A 20,075-nucleotide genomic window follows, 5' to 3' on the forward strand; every position below is an offset into this window, starting at 1 on the left:
TTCAGCAGTATACCGTCAAAATTAATCCAGATCTCAACTAATTCATTTTCCTGAGTTGGGAACGTTAATTTCTCTGGAGAACCAGATCGTAATGAAGTTCTGCAAATACATGAAGTCTTTAAACTTTCAGATGTGCTCACCACATTGAAGAGAATCTCCTCCTTCGCCATGTCGTTGGTTTCTTTTTTAGAAATAGGATAATCGTAAACATGAATAGCATCTAGAATATATATATATATATACATATATATTTGCATATTGAACCAGTGATATATATTCTCAACAACAAGGTATGTTAAAAACTAGATTGTGGAACACCTTGAAGCAAAATAATACTACTTCGACTACAAGGAATCGAACACTCTTCATCTCGCATAAAGCAACGGAGTCTTGCTGACCACTTCTCGTCAGGGACACTTCAACCTACAGCAAGTCTTTTCACAGGTACCCCATACTGCCAGACGCACAGGAGGTCGCCGTCGCATTCTCTCTCTCTCTCTCTCTCTCTCTCTCTCTCTCTCTCTCTCTCTCTCTCTCTCTCTCTCTCTCTCTCTCTCTCTCTCGGAATAAAGGAACGCCTCACCTCACGGATATCATACATCAAGTGATTCCGGGCAGAGATGAAAGCCGACTGAGCGTCGGGATGATGGAGAGTTCTCTCTCTCTCTCTCTCTCTCTCTCTCTCTCTCTCTCTCTCTCTCTCTCTCTCTCTCTCTCTCTCTCTCTCTCTCTCTCAGGTCTGATACGTCAAGTACCTTACCCGAATGGCCCGAGAACAGGAAGGGTCGGAGGAGCATTTATTGGAAGATGTGACCTCATAGGACGAGGCGTTATATGGCTCCGTTCCCGGAACATTAACCTCTTGTTACACGCTCAGCGGAGGAGCCAGAAGCATCACTGGTGTATATCTGCCACCGAAGGAAAGTGTGGAAAAGAATGTTCGCCAAGTAGTTCAGTTTAAGGCTGTTGAGGTGTCAGTCTTGATGTGTAGAAGGAGCAAGTGGAGGAGGAGGAGGTGGTGCGGTCACATGGAACGAAATGCAGGCGAGATTGTGTAGCTACTGTGCGAAGGATTAGAGCAGAGTGGGGTATACTGTGGTCCAGAATGGAAAATGTCGAGGGCTTCAAGCACACCATTGTATGTATGTGAGGAAGTCAACCATTGCCTATGATCTGTGCTGAGGTCTTGTAAGTAAATCACCACACCTCAAGGACGAGGGAATGTCGTGGCTTCATGAATGGAATTGCGATGATCGAAGAGAGTAATCAAATTACGACATACGGCGAGGTGAGGCATGAATTGTGCAGACGCACATGAAGTCCTCGTTTACCGCGCCACTGTACTCTTGCTAATGAACGGAGATATAACTTGAGTGACTGGGATATGCCAAGTGACGTTTCAGTAGCAGCTCCTGTGGTCGCAGGCTGGCTGGCTGGCCAGACACCAGAGTTACATTAAACAAAATTCTATCCATCGTTTTCTATGTAGACGGAGAACTCGAAAATATTTTGAGAATGTGAAACCATTCTGATTATGATTGATATGGAACAAACTACTTCATGAGATGATTACAAAATGATCTCATGCCCTGTGATTTTCAATGCACCATCATGTCCAAAGCTGTTCTGTTTATCTGACTTTCATACATGCCTGTTCGCTGTCATCCGCCTTCGTGAGGTATGTCGACTTGAATTATACACCACATTATTCTCCCCTAAACCTGAACTTTCCCCAGAAATCCTTTGGGAAATAACCCAGATAAACGAGCATTACACTTAATTGAATCCACATCATCTGCTGTGAATAATCTGCTTTTGCTAAACTGTGTAAATTTCAGTCTTAGGTTGACTCTCATGAAGTTTTAACTTGTAGTGGTTTACGTTCGTGGAATTTTGTGGAAATTTTTATTGAGAGTACGTGATTATGCAGCTCACAACATCCCCTTCAACCTCACTAACAACAGTTTAAACAGATATTCTGGATTTAGAAACTGTCTTTTTTCTGTCAGCTGTAAGTAATTCAGAATGTATACAGATACATATATGTATACGTATACGTACTGACCTCCTATGACGAAAATATTCTACACATTTGGTGAGTACCTTTTACGCGTGCAACATATTGTACCTTTAATGTGTATGATATGCTGTACCTTTGATGAGAGCAGCATTGTGTATTTCTGATGAGTATAACATGCTGTACCTTAGATGAGTGCAGCATTGTGTACCTCTTATGAGTAATATGCTGTTCCTTTGATGAGTATGACATGCTGCACCTTTGATGATTGTAACATGATGAACCACTGATGAGTGAAATATGATGAACCACTGATGAGTGAAATATGATGAACCACTGATGAGTGTAGCATGATGAACCACTGATGAGTGTAACATGATGAACCACTGATGAGTGAAACATGATGAACCAATGATGAGTGTAACATGATGAACCACTGATGAATGTAACATGATGAACCACTGATGAGTGTAACATCATGAACCACTGATGAGTGTAACATGATGAACCACTGATGAGTGTAACGTGATGAACCACTGATGAGTGTAACATGATGAACCACTGATGAGTGAAACATGATGAACCACTGATGAGTGTAACGTGATGAAACACTGATGCGTGTAACCTGTAATTAATATAACACACACGACGACTCTCATGATTATAAAAAGCTGTGATTTCTTTCCTCGTAATTACAGCAGCCAGTTCATCTCGACATTCTTCCGTCCAAAACTGGTGACCTTCCTTCATAACGATTTTAATGTTAAAGGATGAATCTTATAATCACTTGCTTCCTCCCAGGAAAGAAAAAAAAAAACCGCGTGAGCTTTTCATTGATAACCTCATCATCAACGAATGACTGTTATACGTTTTGTAATCCCTTGTATATTCAAGGGACTTGATCTTTGAAAACTGATAATTTTCGTATGATGTGTGATGATTTTGGGCCATATTTTCTAAGTTATATTCTTCACAACTTCTCTTCGTTACGTTATACTTTCAAAGTTGTCCTCTTCACAACTTCGCTATATCATCCAATTCTTTTGATAGTCCATGCGTAGATTATATTTAAGAGTGTTTGCCTACCACTCTGTCTGTTCGTCTGTCTGTCTGTCTGTTTGCTTATATCTGTCTGTCTGTCAGTATGTCTGTCTTTGTTTACATGTATATACGTGTGTATTTACATACACTCAACAGGGGGTTAACTCTGGGGAAGCCAGGGTTTGCAGAGGAGCAGCAAAAACATCGTGGCAACGATCATTCTAGGTTGTTTACCTCGCTATTTGCAACATAGAATCCGTGATATCAGACATTATTGGACGGAGATTCTCATGCGTCCTTAGTAAAAGGTATCCAGCTCCCTAAGCATTTTTTTGAATTGTGTTTAGCAGTCTTTCCCTTCTAGCAGTAGAGAGAGATTCATAAACGACCATTTTCCACGTAAACCGAATTTTCTATGTTGACATTGATCGTCATATTTCTGCCAAAGTGTTGATAATATTCTCATAGATAAACGTTTCCCTATGCAAGATGCTTGTGAATTCTTAATGATTTATATTGAAATTTAATATTTAGGCTAATTTCCCGGTTTGACATCGTACTGGTCACTGCCATTCGCTTCTCGATAAATCTTTCGTATAGTAACGCGTCTAAGTCGTCAAGGCGGGTGATTTTGCGGCTCTTTCGGAGCTTCCAACGTCAAGGTAGATTTGGTGAACACATGGGTATGTTGATAATACTCTCGGAGCTTCAAGAGTGGAGGGTGGCACAAACATACGTATGTTGGCAGCTCTGTCCGAGCATCGAGCGTTAGGGTTGGTAAGCCTGTGAGTCAGTTGAGCAAAACAGGCCGTGCGTATGGCTGCCTTTCCTCAATCTAAGGTAAGGCAACCGTCCTCTCGCTTATATATTCTTTATGTGCTTCAGATTTGGCGACAGTTGTCCATATGAAACATGATTTAAGAGTGATTAAAGAGGTACTGAATCGTATATCCATCTCCGGGTGTAATTTAGGTTACTAAACAGTCTGTCGTTTCCATGACCACTCGACATGTTATGGGGGCAACTGGTGTTTCCATATCATAGCGTCATCTGTAATTTTCTCTTATCTCCATTCTGACTGTTACCTCTCTTCCTATCAGTCCCGTATGTTAATAATGACGAGATTTTATACTTTAAATTATAAGTTTTTAAGAATAATTTTTCTCGTTTTTTTTATATAGGTTCTGTTAATGCTGTACAATTACGGTCTGTGAACCAAGTTAATGTTCACAATTGGCTCTGTTCTCTCTATTTATCTATCTATCTGTCTTCGCTTTTCACTGCATGTGCTGACTGTGAGACGTCGTAACTAATCTCTCCTCCGTATCTCTCTCTCTCTTTCCAGTACCGCCCAACAAGCCAGAGATATTCAACGAGACGGCTCACCTGGTGACTGGCGAGAATGGCGCAGCCATCATTGGTCCATATAACGAAGGTTCCCCGCTCATCCTCACATGCAAAGTCACGGGAGGTAAGACCAGACGTTTGATGATGTGTTCCTTATCACTAGCATCTTTCCTGCCAGCTGGCACGAGGTCCAACGCCTCTGATGCTGCCTTGAGTGTTCATTTGTCTGTTGTTAGTAAAACGACCCAAATAGTCGTATGTGTTTGATAATGAAGTAGGGGAATAATCAAACTTCCCAATATTTTTCCGTTCTCTAAAGGGAGTTTCTCTTCCTCTTTCGTTTTGATACTGTCACTCAGTTTTTTATCTCATTCCCTATGTGTTGCATTTTCCATAGCCTTATAAAATACTTTCTTTTACCAAGCAAATGAGTTAATTTAGTTTCAGGTTGGTTGGTGGGTTTGGTTAGTGAGTTTGGCTGGTGGGTTTGGTTAGTGGGTTTGGTTAGTGGGTTTGACTGGTGGGTTTGGTTAGTGGGTTTGGGTAGTGGGTTTGGCTGGTGGGTTTGGTTAGTGGATTTGGTTAGTGGGTTTGGCTGGTGGGTTTGGTTAGTGGGTTTGGTTAGTGGGTTTGGTTGGTGGGTTGGTTGTCTGGGCTTCAGGCCTAGCAACTTCTGCAAGAGGAATTAAGGCCCTCAGCATTAAGTTGCATTTACCAGCGGAATAATCTTGATCACCTTCAGATGTTAAGGATGATTCGAAAACCACACACACACACATACACACACACATTCTCTCTCTCTCTCTCTCTCTCTCTCTCTCTCTCTCTCTCTCTCTCTCTCTCTCTCTCTCTCTCTCTCTCGCTATCTCTCTCTCTCTCTCTCTCTCTCTCTCTCTCTCTCTCTCTCTCTCTCTCTCTCTCTCTCTCCATGCCTGTGGCCCGCGTCCTTACTGTATTTCAGTCTTGTTGTGGTCGTGTGTGTGATCATGTACGCCAACAAAGCATAAAGAACATTGCAGGCGAATGTTTTTCAAAGTAAATTCAAACGTTCTAATTTACCATATTTCTTGATTATTGTGGTCGCCTCTCCACTCTAATATTGAAAACCTAGATTTCTAGGTTTGTACAGTTAATGTATCGGTAGAGGTTTCTAGTTCTCAGATATTCTTTTCGCCTAGTTGTTGCGGGTTGCAGAATTGATTATTTAATGAGGCTAAAGTAACAAAAGAATTTTCTCAAGCTTAGCTAATGTAAGAGAAAACGTCAGCATCAGTTTAAAAGATTGGGAATTCATATGTAAACATTTCTCTCTATTAATCATCGTAGTTTAGATTTTCTGGTGAAACCACAGCTTCGTGTTGACCTCTTACGTCCCTGGCAGACACAGTTCGTCCACTAAATCACCGCTGTCTTATTCAGGCAAATTGTAAACGAAACGAGTCCAGAATGTGATATGAGTTGGTCTCACTTGGGGGGGAAGGGAAAGAGGACAACACTGGTCTCGCTAGACGAGGTTGCAACGCTGGCCTCAGTGGGAGGAGGGAGCAACGCTAGCCTCGCTGGTGGAGACGAGGAGAGGGGGGGAACGCTGGTTTCACTGGGGGATGGGGTAGTGGTAAGGAGAGACGCCATGAGCGCCCTGGTTTCATTTGTCGTCGTCGTTCCGTCTCGCTGGTGAATTCAGAATGTCAACAATTAGCCCAATTTTTCTCCCTTCCATACCTGGTAGTTAGTGGAAGAAAGAGGTTCTTAAAATTAGGAGTCGTCCCATTTCAGAATTAACACGGCTCGATGTGGCTCACCCAGATAAAAGAAAATGTATAGTTTCTCCAGTTTTCTGATGTATTATATCTTGATAACCACGAATGTAGAAGGGATTTTGATAACTGCAGTGGCTCTTTTGTAATCGAAGGAGAATTCTAGCACTTATGAATGATGTATGGGGTCAAGCTACAGAGAGGCACTGATAGACGAAGAGAGAGAGATGGAGGGAGAGAGAATTACATCATTGCCTCCATACATTTTTTTTCCTTCTTCATCTCGGGAACTCCTCTTTTCCTTCCACAGTGGGGAGGAGCCCCTCGTCAAAGCTGGGTCTCGATTATTCTCGTGTAATTCAATATTAATTGGTTGCCGCAATCAGATATCTCATCAGCCACAAGGGCATCTGAGAGATGAGTTTTTGGAAAATGTCATTTGATATCTCATGACATGAAGACGATTAACTGGGGATGGTTTCATTCGGGTCAATTTGTCTTAAATTGTGACCCTAAATTTCTCCCATCTTTTCTGAGGATACCTAAAGGGTTTACGAATACGTATGATAGCAGATAGTAAAGGTTTAAGATAGCATATTTTAGGTCTTAAGTTTCTGATACTAAATCAATAACGGGGGTTTGTACTGATCATATTCCACCGATGAGAAATGTTCAAAACTCGACGACGTCAACCCATCTCTTGAGAATAAGACCCCTTAGTTTTCGATTTTGATTTCTGTTCTTATTACGTATAGAGGTGATGAAAGAAGTGAAATAAAGGAGGGGAGTAGTGGGTCGTGGAAAGGCTTGACTGTCCAAACACCCAGTGTGTCTCAAGTACCGACTAACTTTGACACTGTTCTATAAACATCTACAGAATTTCTGAAAACTTTGCTCGACTTCCTCGTTGTTTCGGGGCTCGGAAAAAGGCCTTAGGAGCCTTCAACACTCGGTGGGGGGGAAGGAAAGAAAACTCTTTTATAAAATTCCGGTTCACGCTACTGTAATATTTCTCACGTTAGCGAAGTATGTTAATGACTTTATGACGGCCTTCTTCTCCTTGAGTTAGTGAGCTTATTAAGGGAAGGACGGTAAAGCTTGCACAAGTGGCACCAAATGTGGCTCGGGGAATGGGACTTGCACCACATATCACCTTGCTTTATATTATGAGAATATGGACATTTTTTTTTAACGGCCCGTGATGAAGTTAACGATCGTTAACGTAGGCTTTCCTGGATCAAATGGTAGTTGCCAGTGGCACTGCAGGATGACGGTACACTTAAGATGTGCACGACAAAAAATATTCACCACTCGAGCCTTTTTTTTTTTTTTCTTTTTTTTTTCCGTTTTTGACAACTTGGTGACCTCCTTACTTCCATTTTCTTTTAACTTGTGCTGAAAGTAAGCTTCAGAGTAACTCTCGCTCTGAGTTAACTTGTTTCTGAAGTTTAATTCAAGAGGGAGATGGTAATGATGAAGGTGATCTTATTGCTGGAATTGAAAATTCCTTAGCACCTTAAAGGTTTCTCTCAGTCTCAATACATTATTTTAGCTCATGGATTTATTAGGGTTGAGACACTCTCTTAGCTCATGGATTTATTAGGGTTGAGACACTCTCTCTCTCTCTCTCTCTCTCTCTCTCTCTCTCTCTCTCTCTCTCTCTCTCTCTCCCTCTCTCAACATTTTGACGAGTCCTCTACAACCGGAAACTCTCATTCTCTGGCTAGGAGGCACACATCATGAGGCACTAGCGAAGAACAGACCCTCCCTCTCCCTCCCTTTCCAGCTAGAAATAAGAAAAAAAGAAAAACCATATTTCGTACTCGACATCCGGGACTGTACAAGTTGAGCGACTATGAAACAAAAGTAATTTGAAGGGAACCTCAGTCCCTAGGGCGCTTCACCAACCAGGCTAATGTGGTTATGTTAACTCCCTCCCAACTTGCGGGGGGAGTCTGGCACAGTGTACACAAAGTTGGGCGTTAAAACAAAAGCCGAGTGTGACTTGGGAGGGAAGCTCAGCCGAGTTTCGGTGGCTTTAGTGGTAGGTGTGTGGAATGGTCTTCGTGAGGCAAAGGAAAACACTGAGACGTTGATGTAATGTGGGTGTAAGTTATGCCCCAGTGTGTGTGTGTGTGTGTGTGTGTGTGTGGACTTTATCCCTTGCTTTGCAATGATTTGATTCCTCGTTAAAACCTTAAGTAGAGTAAATCCTTTTTTGTCTGTACGTGGCATGTGCAGTGTACAACATAATACACAGCGCCATCTTGCAAATCTGATCTTACAGTAGTTGAAAATCACGGTTGCATTCATCAGAGAGAGAAAAAAAAGGAATGATCACAATTGTAATATCAAGAAGTTGATGTTTCTTTCAAGTCCTCATTGTGTTTCCTGACTGAATGTAAATTTCAGTAAGATTTATCGAAAAAAAACTACTTAAGTGATATGGGTTTGTGTATGGTGACTGCCGTTCCCTCGTACTGGTTGGGTAGACGAAGATCTCCTATGTTTTGTCTGGTAACAAGTGAGATATTGCGTGCAGCCAGAGGTGCTGGGCTTGGTTATTTCAGCATGGCTGTCCAAACAAAGTTCATCAGAGGCTGGATGCAGAATATGGAGCTTGGGAGTCGATTATTGCTAGACCAACACCCAGAATGATTGGCCCACCTTTTCTTCCTGCTTAATCTTATGTTTGGACTATGAGAGAGAGAGAGAGAGAGAGAGAGAGAGAGAGAGAGAGAGAGAGAGAGAGAGAGAGAGAGAGAGACGTAGCACCAATACGCTTCCGTTAGACCACTTGACGAGAAAGTTAAAAGTATTCATGTGGTTATTCAGGAAGCGAAAACCTTCTGAATCTCCATTGATTTTGAAAAATACGTATCAAAACCTTAAGCCAGTAAAGCGGTAAGGAAATTAACCAATTTAGGAAGGACATTGACCATTCTAAAGCTAGCCAAGGCTGAGGACTACAGTATACTGTATAAGCTCTCATACCCATGGAATCTGCTTCGGTCATTAAGATGTATGTCTCCTGTTGCATTTTGGGCAAGTGGACATACGCAGGGCGTTGAGCTAAACGACCCATCTGCATCGTAGCCGCACAATGGCAGGGTCTACCACGAAGGCAAATTCTGTAACACCACAGAATCGCCAGAGTTGTCCCATTGTGCTGTTACATGGTTCCTCTCCATCCATCGGGTAACCCAGACTTAATCCCCCACACCTGTAGGTCGAACCTTTGGAGAGAGGAACCTACAGTGGACGAGGCGAGGAGGAGTATTACCAGCCCGCCTGAAGCCATCTCGAGAACCTCGCTTCACCATCGATCTCCCAGTCCCACGCATCACTTGGATTTGAAACGTGTTAACGCAGCGGACGAACAGCAGATAAATCAAGGGGTCGTGAGCAGACGAAGTATATAGGTCACAGTTGTCTTCGTTAGATACAATTGCCAAAATATTTTAGTCTTGTGAGAAATTCAGCTGTTGAATAATCTCTGCCACCAGAATAATTGAAAGGCTGTTAAGATTTTTATAGACAATGTAAAAAGAAAAAAATTTGCTTTTCAGTGAAGCCCCTCTCTCTCTCTCTCTCTCTCTCTCTCTCTCTCTCTCTCTCTCTCTCTCTCTCTCTCTCTCTCTCTCTCTCTCTCTCTCTCTCTCTCTCTCTCTTTGGGGAGAGAGAGAGAGAGAGACTGTTTTTGCCGGAGCTCCGGTTTGCATATCATTTGTCCTTTCCCTCCTGGTTATTTTGATGTTTAGTTTTAAAAAAAAGCGAAGGGAAAATATTATTGCTGGGCCTCTGCTTGAATTTGCATACTATTTGTTAGGCATGTCTACTACTATTACTACTACTACTAAAACCATTTCGGAAACATAATTCCTTCCCTTCGCTCCGCCAGCATGGCGCAGGTATGCTGAGATTAAGCGAAAGATTTTCAAATATTGCCTCGTCTATTAATCCCTGTTACTTGTTGAGCAGACATGGATTCATGTTATTTTTAAACCTCCCCCGAGAATTATTGAAAATGACGACTTGTTCACAGTCGATGGATATCTTGTTGCGTAAGCATTTTATTCACCTCGGTATTGGCCTGTACTGGACATTGTTAGACCATTTTTCCGTTTCATGCTTCCAACACAGTACTGCGCTGACAAGATTACACGAAACTCAGTAATTCGAAATAGATCCGAAACGTTTCGGCTTCCTTTCGCCATTAAGTGATGAGGAATTCAGGAGGAGAGAATAACATACGTGTTTTCGAACATTAAAGTAATGAGCGTACGTGGGCCAGGGTGCATGCAACAGCAGCAGCAGCCTCAGACACTGATTGTTTGTGCCCTACAATTATTGTGTGTGTGTGTGTATTTTCAGACCCTGTCAGCTGAAAATTGTTACGATAGGTCTCCCTCGAGGTAACGAAATACCATGTAATGCATAATGTAGGGTTGGAAAAGACAAAAAAAAAAGAAAAAAAATATTAAAAGGACCTTTTTTCAAGAGACGTATGTCGACTGTCAGACTTAAAGGTTATGCAAGTTTGATGCAGAGAAAGGGCGACGAATCCATTTCAGGAGTGAAAAGAAGGATCGAGGAACTCTCGTATTGGTGCTGAAACCCACATTCGCCTGATGACAATGGACGTCATAGGGAGAAAAAGTAAGAGGCTGTACGTTTATAATGATCAACCTTAGTGTCAGTGACGACGAAAAGATGGTAGGATGCAAGTAGAATAATTTTGAAAATATATATATATATATATATATATATATATATATATATATATATATATATATATATATATATATATATATATATATTATCCCTGGGGATGGGGGAGAAAGAATACTTCCCACGTATTCCCTGCGTGTCGTAGAAGGCGACTAAAAGGGGAGGGAGCGGGGGGCTGGAAATCCTCCCCTCTCATTATTTTTTTTTTAATTTTCCAAAAGAAGGAACAGAGAAGGGGGCCAGATGAGGATATTCCCTCAAAGGCCCAGTTCTCTGTTCTTAACCCCCATACACATGTATATACATACGTCCACACACGCAAATATACATACCCACACAGCTTTCCATGGTTTACCCCAGACGCTTCACATGCCCTGATTCAATCCACTGACAGCACGTCAACCCCGGTATACCACATCGATCCAATTCACTCTATTCCTTGCCCTCCTTTCACCCTCCTGCATGTTCAGGCCCCGATCATACAAAATCTTTTTCACTCCATCTTTCCACCTCCAATTTGGTCTCCCACTTCTCCTCGTTCCCTCCACCTCCGACACATATATCCTCTTGGTCAATCTTTCCTCACTCATTCTCTCCATGTGCCCAAACCATTTCAAAACACCCTCTTCTGCTCTCTCAACCACGCTCTTTTTATTTCCACACATCTCTCTTGCCCTTACGTTACTTTCTCGATCAAACCACCTCACACCACACATTGTCTTCAAACATCTCATTTCCAGCACATCCATCCTCCTGCGCACAACTCTATCCATAGCCCACGCCTCGCAACCATACAATATTGTTAGAACCACTATTCCTTCAAACATACCCATTTTTGCTTTCCAAGATAATGTTCTCGACTTCCACACATTCTTCAAGGCTCCCAGGATTTTCGCCCCCTCCCTCACCCTATGATCCACTTCCGCTTCCATGGTTCCATCCGCTGCCAGATCCACTCCCAGATATCTAAAACACTTTACTTCCTCCAGTTTTTCTCCATTCAAACTTACCTCCCAATTGACTTGACCCTCAACCCTACTGTACCTAATTACCTTGCTCTTATTCACATTTACTCTTAACTTTCTTCTTTCACACAGTTTACCAAACTCAGTCACCAGCTTCTGCAGTTTCTCACATGAATCAGCCACCAGCGCTGTATCATCAGCGAACAACAACTGACTCACTTCCCAAGCTCTCTCATCCCCAACAGACTTCATACTTGCCCCTCTTTCCAAAACTCTTGCATTCACCTCCCTAACAACCCCATCCATAAACAAATTATATATATATATATATATATATATATATATATATATATATATATATATATATATATATATATATTTATATATGCACAACGAAACATTGATCATTGATACTTTCATTTATGTGGGAACTTTTTCGTATGCGTGTGTGTGTGTGTGTGTGTGTGTGTTGATCAGTGCACACGACGATTCGCCTAGGCGTAGGCAACTTCAGGTGACAGTATTTTACGTAGATTGCAGTCTCCATCGTAGGAATGTGGAATTACAACCAAAGACTAGTCCCGGGAGATGATATACGAGACAAGTAGGGTGCGGGGGAATTGGTGAAGGGGTAGGGTGTGGGGGAAGATACATGGGAAAAGCAGAACGGGAGACAGCCATATATATTTACCTGCCCCGTGATCATACGCTGTGACCTCGCTCATCAGCTTAATCCTCTAAGATCACCTGGGGCTGGTGTAGGGAGGGTGCGGTGCTTCATGTGACGTTGATGAGGGAGGATGGTGGTGGTGGTGTTGGGGGGGTCTTGTCGTCGTCGAATTGTTCGACCATCAAACAGGTGGCTTCCATCCCCTTTAGTATCTTTGTATATAGGACTCTTTTCCAAGGCTCCTCTGGTTTGACTAAGGCTTTCACTTATATCTCGGTTCCTCTTCTCTTAAATCCATTACAACGTTTTGCACTCGGTCCACCCCGAAATGAGTAGACATATCACCTGCCGCCCATTCCAACACGTTCACATGCAGCAAGCTCTCTTTTTTTTTTTTTTTTTGAGCGCCAACCACTTTGTACATAATCCAGTTATGCTCGTTGGTCTTCTAACACACTCGCTTACGTATGCTGGTAGCCATTTCAAAAGTAGGAATAATGTACACAGAGACAGACAGTGATTTTATTTTCCGTGCAATTAATGTCTAACAGTAGCTGTTAGCCGAAAATGTTACAACAATTTGTGCGTTAAGAAATGTCACGGAATACATAATAGCGCGTTCGAAGAAAGATTTACGTATAGCGCAATGGTTCTGAAAGGTTATTAGGATGTAATAGATGAGGATTTTCGATTAATCCCCTTCCAGTAGAGGCTGGAGAAAGAACTAAGGAAGGCTTGCATTAGTGACGAGACCTATGTTGACTTTGCTACACAGTGGAGATAAGAGGAAGGTGAGAGGCTACATGTTTATAGCTCACCTAAAGCGAATGTGAACGAAGTCAAGAGGTAGAAAATAGAATCATTTCAGGGGTGAACAATTTGAAGCAACAGTCGGTATTAATTGGAAGCAACAATCGGTATTAATATGCTTCTATATAAAGTTAAGATCATACGCAAGTTCACTGAATATTTGTGATGGTCATACAGATGCCATTTCAGTCTTTAGGAGTTTTATCAAAATGATAATAATGGTAGTAAAAACAGGTTATTTTTCATCTTGATAGAGAAACTCATTACTAATATTAAATACCAACGGAGGTGTTTCTATTCTTTCCATGATCTATCTATTATCTTTACCAAGTTTAAGATTAGATACTTTATGAAATAATTTATTCATATAATCCTCTGTATTGATCTTCACCTGCAGTCAGTTTATATCAGTAGAGCAAAATACCAATAAAGAAAAAAAAAATGATACAAAAAGTTCATTCTTTTCCCCGTATTAGTATTTTTAGCGTAAGTCGATGACTTGCTACGAAACCCACAGATTCAGGGACGCCGTCGCGCATCAAATGCGGATTTATTTACTTCACATCTACTTATCAGCTGACGTACGGAGAGGACACGTACCACTGTCAGTACGAACGAAAAGTTTTAGTAGTGGTTGTCTTGGGCAGCAATTAATTCATGGATTGTGGAGACTTTCGACTCGAAGTTTGTGTCTCACTTTAAAATGTCGGGACCTGGGTAGAAATGTGAGTCCTTCATTCTTCTACAGCGGTGTTGCTCGGCAGAGGCTATCGAGAGTTTCCGCTAAATTTGTCTGTTGCTTGATTCCGTAGGGATGATGCTTGTGACAAATAGGGATGATGATGTCTCGTGTGGAAACGTGTCTGAAAGTCTTTAAACATAGTGTTCCGAGCAGCAGGCTATGTTTTGTTATAGTCCGTATTTAAATCTTTGTGAAGTCGCGAGTGAAAAGTCACTTTTGGCGACGTTGAATCGACAATGGACGAAAAGGAGTACATTCTCATCGTGGAGGTTCTCCCTCAGCAGGAGGCCGTCATGCCACCTGCCCTCTGATTGCAGCGCGGCCTTAAAGCTGCAGGGGCTCTACTAAAAAGAGGTGCTGAGGTTATATAGTCATATACACACGTGACAACTTTATCATTTTCGTGTAAGCATCATTTTTGGTCTCCTTGAGAAATGGTTTTTTTTTCATTTTTTTTTTTTTTTTGAATGCATTGATATAGATTTCCTTTCAATGTATCGTTTGGTTTTGTGGAGCCTGGGAGGAGAGGTTGAATTTGAGATTTCGTCACTCTTGAGATCTTCCTGTTTGGTTCTAGAGCCAAGAGTGAGGAGGGTTGTGTAGCACTGTGTGAGGAGGGAGGTATTGCAACCCAGCCAGTAAAAGGCTCTCGTCCTCCACCCTCGTATAGCCAGCCAGCCTTTGACCTTTCATATTGCCTTTGACCTTCACTGTAGTAGCCTTGCTTATGGAAGAGAATATATGGAGAGTCAGTATGTGATTTGACGACAGACATCGATGAGTTTTCTTTACCTATTCATCTAATATCTGTTGCAGTCAACTGTATCTTTTATATCTCGTTCACTGGTCGTGTTCAGTAGATTAAGGACCCCTTCACTGCTATACTGTACCTTGAACTCAGAGTTGTAAAACTTATGTCTTATCTCCAGCTGGCCGTGGAGATCTTCACGAAACACCTTCAGTGTTGGCAAGGAATGGTGTGTCTTTCCCACAGCACTTCAACCTCCTCCCACCCACCACGACCACAAACACCGCTTTGACCACTTGACACCCATCAAACACCAGTTCGACCACTGACCGCCAACAAGCACCACTACCAACACCACCATCACCGCTACCACTACCTATATTGTTCTTTTCCCTTATCTTCTCTTATCCACCAACTACCAGACCTCTCCACCACCACCACCACCATCACCACCACCTTACACCCGCTCCTTAACCCTGTCCGCAGTGAATGATCCACTGACCGCAGTATAAAGCAACGATATTATGGCTTTTCCTTTTGTGATTAATTTTTGGAGTTTGCCAACGAGTCTTTCGTTATTTGGGTGGTGTGGCTGTAGAAGTGGGAATACAACTTCCTGGTGGCTGTTGAGGCGAGAGCACATCTTCCTGGTGGCTGTGGGAAGCGGGAAGGCGATTAATAGTTGATGTAAGGCGGGAACATTGCTCTCTGGTAGCTGTAAGAAGCACTCCGTAGCTGTAGGGAACACTCCCCACTTGGTGGTTGTAGAGGCGGGAGCAGTTCTTAGTGGTGGCAGTAGAGGCGGGAACACTCCTCAGTGGTGGCAGTGGAGGCAGGAGCCCTCCTTGGTGGTGGCAGTAGAGGCGGTAGCACTCCTCATTGGTGGCAGTGGAGGCGGGAGCACTCTCATTGGTGGCAGTAGAGGCAGGAGCCCTCCTCGGTGGTGGCAGTAGAGGCGAGAGCACTCCTCATTGGTGGCAGTGGAGGCGGGAGCACTCCTCAATGGTGGCAGTAGAGGCAGGAGCACTCCTCAATGGTGGCAGTGGAGGCGAGAGCACTCCTCAGTGGTGGCAGTGGAGGCGGGAGCACTCCTCAGTGGTGGCTGTAGAGGCGGGAGCACTCCTCAGTGGTGGCAGTAGAGGCGGGAGCACTCCTCAGTGGTGGCAGTAGAGGCGGGAACACTCCTCACTGTGGCAGTAGAGGCGGGAGCCCTCCTTGGTGGTAGCAGTAGAGGCAAGAGCACTCCTCAGTGGTGGCAGTGGAGGCGGGAGCACTCCTCAGTGGTGGCTGTAGAGGCGGGAGCACTCCTCAGTGGTGGCTGTAGAGGCGGGAGCATTAGTTCTTCCTGGTGACTGTAGAAGCAGGAGCGGGGGCCACTTGGCGGATGCACAAGTCCTCAAGAACACAACTTCTTCACTGTTCTTCACACTGATGACATTTCTGCTCTATGATGTGCGGTAGAGATGAAGCAGCTGTAAACTCCGGCCTTCGTGAAAGTGATCAAGGTTCATCTTTTTTTTTTTTAGTACGAAATTGACTGCCTTTTCGTGAATCGCAAAAGCCTCGCCGGCAGAAAGGATTGATCCTTTTCTTTGGCATCAAACGTCGTACTCAAAATTGTCCATTCTCGAGTGCATATTAAGGAAGTAGTGAGAATCCTTTAAAGATGAATAGGTTTCAAATACAGCAACTCTCAGGACCTTTTACCACGAATGGTTTGTATGGGTAGTAATGATATGAGTCGCTTTGATCGTATGAAAATTGCTCAGATTTACGTGTGATTTGCATCCATCTTTCCGTTTGCGATGAGTTTTGTGTATCGCATTAGGGATATATTTTATACACAAACTGTTCTGCAGGTCTTCGTCTCCAGAGCAAGTTTGCAGAGCAGAATTTGAATATATATATATATATATATATATATATATATATATATATATATATATATATATATATATATATATATATATATATATGCAGGAGGGTGAAAGGCGTGCAAGGAATAGAGTGAATTGGAACGATGTGGTATACCGGGGTCGACGAGCTGTCAATGGATTGAATCAGGGCATGTGAAGCGTCTGGGGTAAACCATGGAAAGTTCTGTGGGGCCTGGATGTGGAAAGGGAGCTGTGGTTTCGGTGCATTATTACATGAAAGCTAGAGACTGAGTGTGAACGAATGGGGCCTTTGTTGTCTTTTCCTAGCGCTACCTCGCACACATGAGGGGGGAGGGGGTTGTTATTACATGTGTGGCGAGGTGGCGATGGGAATAAATAAGGGCAGACAGTATGAATTATGTACATGTGTATATATGTATATGTCTGTGTGTGTATACATTATACATATGTATACATTGAGATGTATAGGTATGTATATTTGCGTGTGTGGACGTGTATGTATATACATGTGTATGTGGGTGGGTTGGGCCATTCTTTCGTCTGTTTCCTTGCGCTACCTCGCTAACGCGGGAGACAGCGACAAAGCAAATAAATAATATATATATATATATATATATATATATATATATATATATATATATATATATATATATATATATATATATATATTATACATCATCGCCATTTCCCGCATTAGCGAGGTAGTGTTAAGAACAGACGACTGAGTGTTAAGAGGGAATATCCTCACTTGGCCCCCTTCTGTATTCCTTTTTTTGGAAAATTAAAACGGGAGGGGAGGATTTCCCAGCCTCCTGCTACATCCTCTTTTCGTCGCCTTCTACGACACGTCGGGAATACGTGGGAAGTATTCTTTATCCCCTTATCCCCAGGGATTTCTATATAACAATCATACTCGCGCAGAATTGATGGGGAAAGCACCATTGATGGAGCCACTACTTCCCACACTTCACTACCGTCGGCAGCAACCCCGTATCCACCCTGGCTGTTGTGCCTCGCTGCATAACACTGTTATTGTCTGTGCTTGGGTTCCTTGTTTTTGCACCACGCTCGCTGATTTCCGTCACGCAGCAATGCGTGTGCCTTGACAGAGCAAAATCAAAAACATGGAATGTCGCTCCGAGCAGATATTGTTGTCGTGCATACCAAACTGACGCCTGCCACGGGCAGCAGCAGCAGCAGCAGCTACAACAACAACAACAACAACAACAACAACAATAGAATAACAGCAGGAGTAGTAGAGCTACAGCAACAGGAGTGATGCAACAGTAGAGACGGGCGAGAGGAAAGCTATACTTGTAGTGGCAATAACAGTAGTAGTAGTAGTAGTAGTAGTAGTAGTAGTAGTGGTTGTAATTGTAGTGGTAATGGCCCGCCACCAAGAGTTTTCCCCACCGCAAGTCATCACGAGAGAAAGCACTCCTAAGCACCACCACCACTATCACCATCAGCAGCTCCCACCAACAATAGCCTGCACTATTGCCACCATACTACCCCTCCACCTCTCCACCACCACACGACCCCCTCCTCCACTACCAGCAAAACAGGCAACAGCATCACCTCTAAAGGGGGCAACATCAGCGGGCTCTTGCGGCAAGATCGCCAGTGAAACAAATTGGTTTCATCAAGCAGAGGCATCACAACCAACGTCAGCTGCACCCTCACGGTTGTGAGGATGATATAAAGTAACAATGCATTTGGAAGGAACGACCGGGACCGAGTCTTAACCCAGAGAAAGACATGTCAGAATAATTTTTTTTTTTTTTCTCATTTCTTATTTCTTGTTTTAAGAAAGTTTTCAAGCAGCCGGTGCGTCTGGCTTTGAAGCAATGGGTCACTCTCCTAAAGCAGTCACTCGTTGCTTAGATTGATGGTCGGACTGTACGTCTCGCGTTAAAGAGTCCAGGTTTCCATTCTGATTTCCCCCAGGCTTCGGAAATGCGATGGCTGGATATAATACAATATGATACACGACTCGGAAGTGCAGAGCGACACACAGTCTTATCAAGATATTATTATGTGCATTTATGAATCCCATGATTTATGACTAGTCATTTCTTTTTCTTATCATCATGCATGTATAGAGAAAAACTTTACACCACACACACACACGCACACGCACACACACACACACACACACACACACACACACACACACACACACACATTAACACAAAAGATCTACATGTAGAAATTCCCTACATAGATTATACCGTAACTTTCCGTAGACTTACACTGTAGACATTTACTCATGACCCACATCTGTCCTCCTCCATCCCATGTCTCACTTGTCCTCCACCACCATCCCGCGACGCGTCTGTCCTCCTCCATCCCATGTCTCACTTGTCCTCCACCACCATCCCGCGACGCGTCTGTCCTCCTCCATCCCGCGACACCTGTCCTCCTCCGTCCCGCGACACCTGTCCTCCTCCATCCCGCGACACCTGTCCTCCACCATCCCGCGACACATCTTTCCTCTACCATCCCGCGACACCTGTCCTCCACCCTCCCGTGCCACACTTGTCCTCTACCATCCCGCAACACCTGTCCTCCTCCATCCCGCGACACATCTGTCCTCTACCATCCCGCTACACCTGTCGTCCACCATCCCGAGCCACACTTGTCCTCCACCATCCCGAGCCACACTTGTCCTCCACTATCCCGTGACACCTTGTCCTCCACCACCCCTTGACACCTACACCCAGACAAAATGCCATTCTCATCTAAACTTTGAAAACGCCACCCGTCCCTCGTGTTGTCCTCCCAGGGCAACCTTTCTGTGAGTGATCGACCAGGAAGACCGAATGACATACGCTTGTCTGAGACCCCCATCGTAAAGCAGACTGACGTCTTGGAACTCGGAGATTTGGACCAGAGTGACTTAAGCTGTGTAGACTGGCAAAGATGCAACTTAACTTCAGTTTGTTTTGGGATTTCATGTGTTAGTCTTGGAAAAAAAATATCTGGGCATCACCTGTTCCATAGCGACTCCGCTTTATATTCCCTCCAGGTTGATGAAGTGATCTTACGTACGAATATCATTAGGAAATCATAAGTCATTTAGGCCCAGTCCAGTGTGTGTGTTTATAGCGTCCGATTCTGGTAACAGTGGCTTCGAGTATGGGAAACGCATCGAGTTGGTCTGCCCCATAACCTGAAGTGAGGCACCCAAAAGCTACAAGGTATTTCTTTTACTTGTCGTTCATATCAAGAAATTTTACTGCTGATTAGAATCGACTGCAGAGCATAAAGGGAAGGTGTGGGGCACGCGCGCGGTTCTGGTGCCGACGAAGTTCAGCGGGGGGGAACGTGAGTCCTAGATATGTCATAC

General features: G+C 43.5%; 1 protein-coding gene across 3 annotated transcripts in view; it reads left to right on the forward strand.

The window, feature by feature from the left end:
* The window catches only part of LOC139752778 (uncharacterized), a 550,949-nt gene that overhangs the window by 451,082 nt on the left and 79,792 nt on the right, over positions 1–20,075 (forward strand). For all 3 annotated transcript variants that reach the window (XM_071668691.1, XM_071668693.1, XM_071668692.1), the window contains exon 4: positions 4,404–4,529. In XM_071668691.1, coding sequence (XP_071524792.1) covers positions 4,404–4,529 — 126 coding nt within the window. The remainder of the gene's footprint in view (positions 1–4,403; positions 4,530–20,075) is intronic.

This window comes from Panulirus ornatus, chromosome 13 (genome assembly GCF_036320965.1).
Source record: "Panulirus ornatus isolate Po-2019 chromosome 13, ASM3632096v1, whole genome shotgun sequence".
Classification (NCBI taxonomy): Eukaryota; Metazoa; Arthropoda; class Malacostraca; order Decapoda; family Palinuridae; genus Panulirus; species Panulirus ornatus.